Source organism: Mandrillus leucophaeus, unplaced genomic scaffold (assembly GCF_000951045.1).
Source record: "Mandrillus leucophaeus isolate KB7577 unplaced genomic scaffold, Mleu.le_1.0 Scaffold5, whole genome shotgun sequence".
Classification (NCBI taxonomy): domain Eukaryota; kingdom Metazoa; phylum Chordata; class Mammalia; order Primates; family Cercopithecidae; genus Mandrillus; species Mandrillus leucophaeus.
In genome coordinates this window covers 4734167-4737643 of record NW_012105364.1, presented here as the reverse complement: position 1 = coordinate 4737643, position 3477 = coordinate 4734167, and the positions used below count along the sequence as shown (strand labels likewise).

The 3477-nt window shown below is 42.7% G+C and overlaps 1 protein-coding gene across 1 annotated transcript; it reads left to right on the top strand.

Moving 5' to 3' along the window:
* Positions 1–790: 790 nt before the first annotated feature.
* On the top strand, positions 791–1306 carry SSMEM1 (serine-rich single-pass membrane protein 1). The gene has a single exon (XM_011995987.1). The coding sequence runs from the start codon at positions 791–793 to the stop codon at positions 1304–1306; it is 516 nt and encodes a 171-aa protein (XP_011851377.1).
* Positions 1307–3477: the final 2171 nt, after the last annotated feature.

Here is a 3477-nt window from a genome sequence, read left to right as displayed (position 1 = left end):
TAATCCCAGCAACTAGGGGGGCTGAGGCAGAAGGATCGCTTGAACCTGGGAGACAGAGGTCGCTTGAACCTGGGAGACAGAGGTTGCAGTGAGCCGAGATCGTGCCACTGCACTTCAGCCTGGGCAACAGAGCAAGACTCTGTCTCAAAAAAAAAAAAAGAAAAAAGAAAACACAGCATAGAGTTTCCAACATCCAAATACAACAGACATAAAAAACCAGAAGAGCACACAGCATAATCAAATGTAGTAAGATAATTAGGAAGTGAGGGGTTTTGAGTATTTATTACTTCTATTTTTATTAATTGAATGTATTATAAGTTGGTGTAATTTAATTTTTAATAATGGCTATGTTTAACTATCTTGCAAAATTACTGAAAGTTTATCAGCTCTTCTGAGCGGGTACAAGCCAACTTCAGCACACCACTACATAAAGGAAAGATCCTTCTTAGTTCCTGCTCCCCAAATCACATTCATATACGTGCTTGAATCTTTAAGAGTTCAATTTTCAAAGGAAAAAAAGGTTCTTCTCTAGAAAAGTTTAAAGATCTTTTCCTTTGATCTTATGTTTAGCATCCACAAAACTTCAAAAGTGATATGTCAAGCATCTATCTAAGCTCTCTGGTCTGCAGGAGTTGGGATATGGTACTGGAAAATGCAGTCAGCTGCCAACACTTGCAGGTGACTGGAGAAAAGCAATGGCTTGACAAATGGCCACTAAGAGTGAGCTATATGTGCACAGGCTTCTTAAGTAATAGGAATTTATAGTAACCAACAATGTTACTAACTTGATATGTTTCATTGGTTGTTAGCAAGCAAAGAGACTTCCTACAAGTGGCAAAGCAAAGACGGTGCCTGGGATCCCTCACAGACAATGAAGAAACCAAAGCAGAACCAACTTACTCCTGTAACCAACTCAGAAGTGGCTTTGGTCAATGCCTATCTTGAGCAAAGACGAGCCAGGCGCCAGTCTCAGTTCAATGAGGTGAACCAGAACCAACGTGACAGTGATACTACGGAGTGTGGCAGTGAAGAATCTAACTCAGAAGCCTCCTCATGGAAGGAGAGTGAAAGTGAACACCACCCATCACCAGACAGTATTAAGAGGAGAAAAATGGCTCAGAGGCAAAGGAATCTGGGAAGTTACCAAATGAGTGAAAGGCACTGCCTGCGCTGCAAAGCCATGAGAACCAATGAATGGTTGGTGCACCATTCCCAACAAAAGGCTTCAGTAACACCGCCAATGAAAGGAGACAGTCCAGAGGAAAGTTCCATATCTGACATTACCACGAAATTTAGTAAATTTTGAATTTTATCACGTTCTTCCCTCACTTGAAGCCGAATGAAAGAGATGAATAAAATATGAAAAATCACCAGAGCTCTAGGTGAGGAGACTTTTACAACAAAGTCTCTCTACCAACAAACAAAAACATACTTGGAACCCAAGAGGTAAAATCTCACACAATTCTTTGTTCAAAAAAAAGGCCATCGAATGTGTTTATGGCACCATTAGAACACCGAAGATCTGTATCTGCGATGATTTTTTAATTTGAAATAGCACAAGACAGACATTTTATGCCTTGAGTGTATGTATTTTATGTCTGTAATACGAATAAGAAAGCTCTTTGAAAATATATTATTTATGTTGAGAAACCACTTAAATGTATTCAGATGTTTTGCTTATCTGACTGACTGAATGAACTAGGTGAAGTTGGTTGGAATAGAATTGCCCCATCCTGTCTAGGTTGACATTGCCACACATGTCAGCTAGGGGCTAGTGTGGAAGAGGAGCTCAAGAGGCTGGAATAAGATCTGATTCCTGGAGTAGTTAAGTGGGGCCACCAGGTGTGGGGAATGTAAGCAGGCTTAAGTAAATGGGTGGTCAATCTGGAGATCATCTTCCCAGAATAGAAATGGGAAATAGGGTGGATGGCAGGACCCCAGCTGGGATAGAAAACAAGGCCCAGATCCCAGAGGAGAGGGCTGGCAAGCACAAGATGAAGCAGCAGGGACTCTTATCTTGTGGCTATAGTTCAAAGCAGGGCCTAAGTCTTGGGGGAAGCTGGGTGCGGTGGCTCATGCCTGTAATCCCAGCACCTTGAGAGGCCGGCAGGAGGATCACTTGAGCCCAGGAATTCGAGGCTAGCCTGGGCAAAATGGTGAGATCTTGTCTTTATTGGGGGGGAAAAAAAAAGTCTAGGGTAAGGACTTGGGTACTATGTGTGGTTAAGACTACAGGCTAATACTAAGGACTCAGCCTTTCATGGGAGACAGGTAGGGGATGGGGACAGAGACCAGACAGCAGCGACTTTGGGCCCAGGAGTCATTCCTGATAAGAGCAGATTCCTCAACTGAATACAACAAAGATTCCTGGGAGGCAATGAGGGAGTCCCAACCACTGGGACTAGGCCACTAGAATCCACAAAACAGGGTAACATTTCTCAGCCTATTTGTGGAGGCTTTGTCTTATTCAGATTGCCTCAGGATTAGAACAGGTCTGAAGGCACAGGAGAGAAGCAGTGAAGCTGTCCTCACAGAGTTAACAAGAATTCTAGACAGAAATATAGTTATAAATAAGCACTAATCAGGCTGCACTTTGACCTACTTCCTTGTAACCCAAAGTCACTAGATCCTGACCATTGGTATCCCCATTGTTCCTACAGATGGGATTTTTGACATTAGAATTCTAAGTCTTTTGTTTAAGAATTGCTTAAGATGTTTTTCAGGTCCTAAATTCCAAGGAAACAGCTAATGCTAACCAGTTTGAAGAACCCACAGAGGAATGGAATCAGCATGAGAATACAGTTTCATCATCTCCCTGTTCATGACTTCACGCTGCACTCTTTGACCCCTCAGTGATCTCCACACTTTGGCCCACTCCATGATCCTTAAAATCCTAGCCCCCAAATCCTCAGGGAGATGGATTTGAGGTTCCCTTTCATCTCCTCATTTGGCAGACCTATGATTAAACCTTTCTCTGCTGCAACCTGGGATCTCAGTGTATTGACTTGTTGCACATGAACCTACCTTTGCAAAATCATGACAGTAAGAGAAATCTGACATAGCTGACCCCATCTTGCTTCTGACCTTTAAGTTGTCCTTGGCCATTCTTGGGCATAGGCCAAGCTAACTTTGGGAGGAATTTACAGTTTAACTTGAAGCAATGATGACAATACCCCTTCCCCAAAATAAACCACCTTTGTAAAACTAATGAAAGGCCACAAAATTAGGATTATGAGAGGTTCTTGAATTCTGAGAAGATGTAAGCATAGTTTCTGTAAACTCTTACTGCTGAGGAGTCATGTGGCCAGAGATGACAAGGTTTGTGTTATCCCCAGTTGCTCCTATAGATAACATCACCACTGTGGAACCTAAAATTGGTTTTTTGAGATGTCTTTCAGACTGACCTCATCCAGACCTGTGATGCATGACTCAATTGGTCCTGTGGCCCCACACAGAAGCAGACTGGGTGCATGAGGA

Bases quoted from the DNA above. Each gene is read 5' to 3' on its own strand.
- SSMEM1 (XM_011995987.1), top strand. From the start codon at position 791: ATGTTTCATTGGTTGTTAGCAAGCAAAGAGACTTCCTACAAGTGGCAA.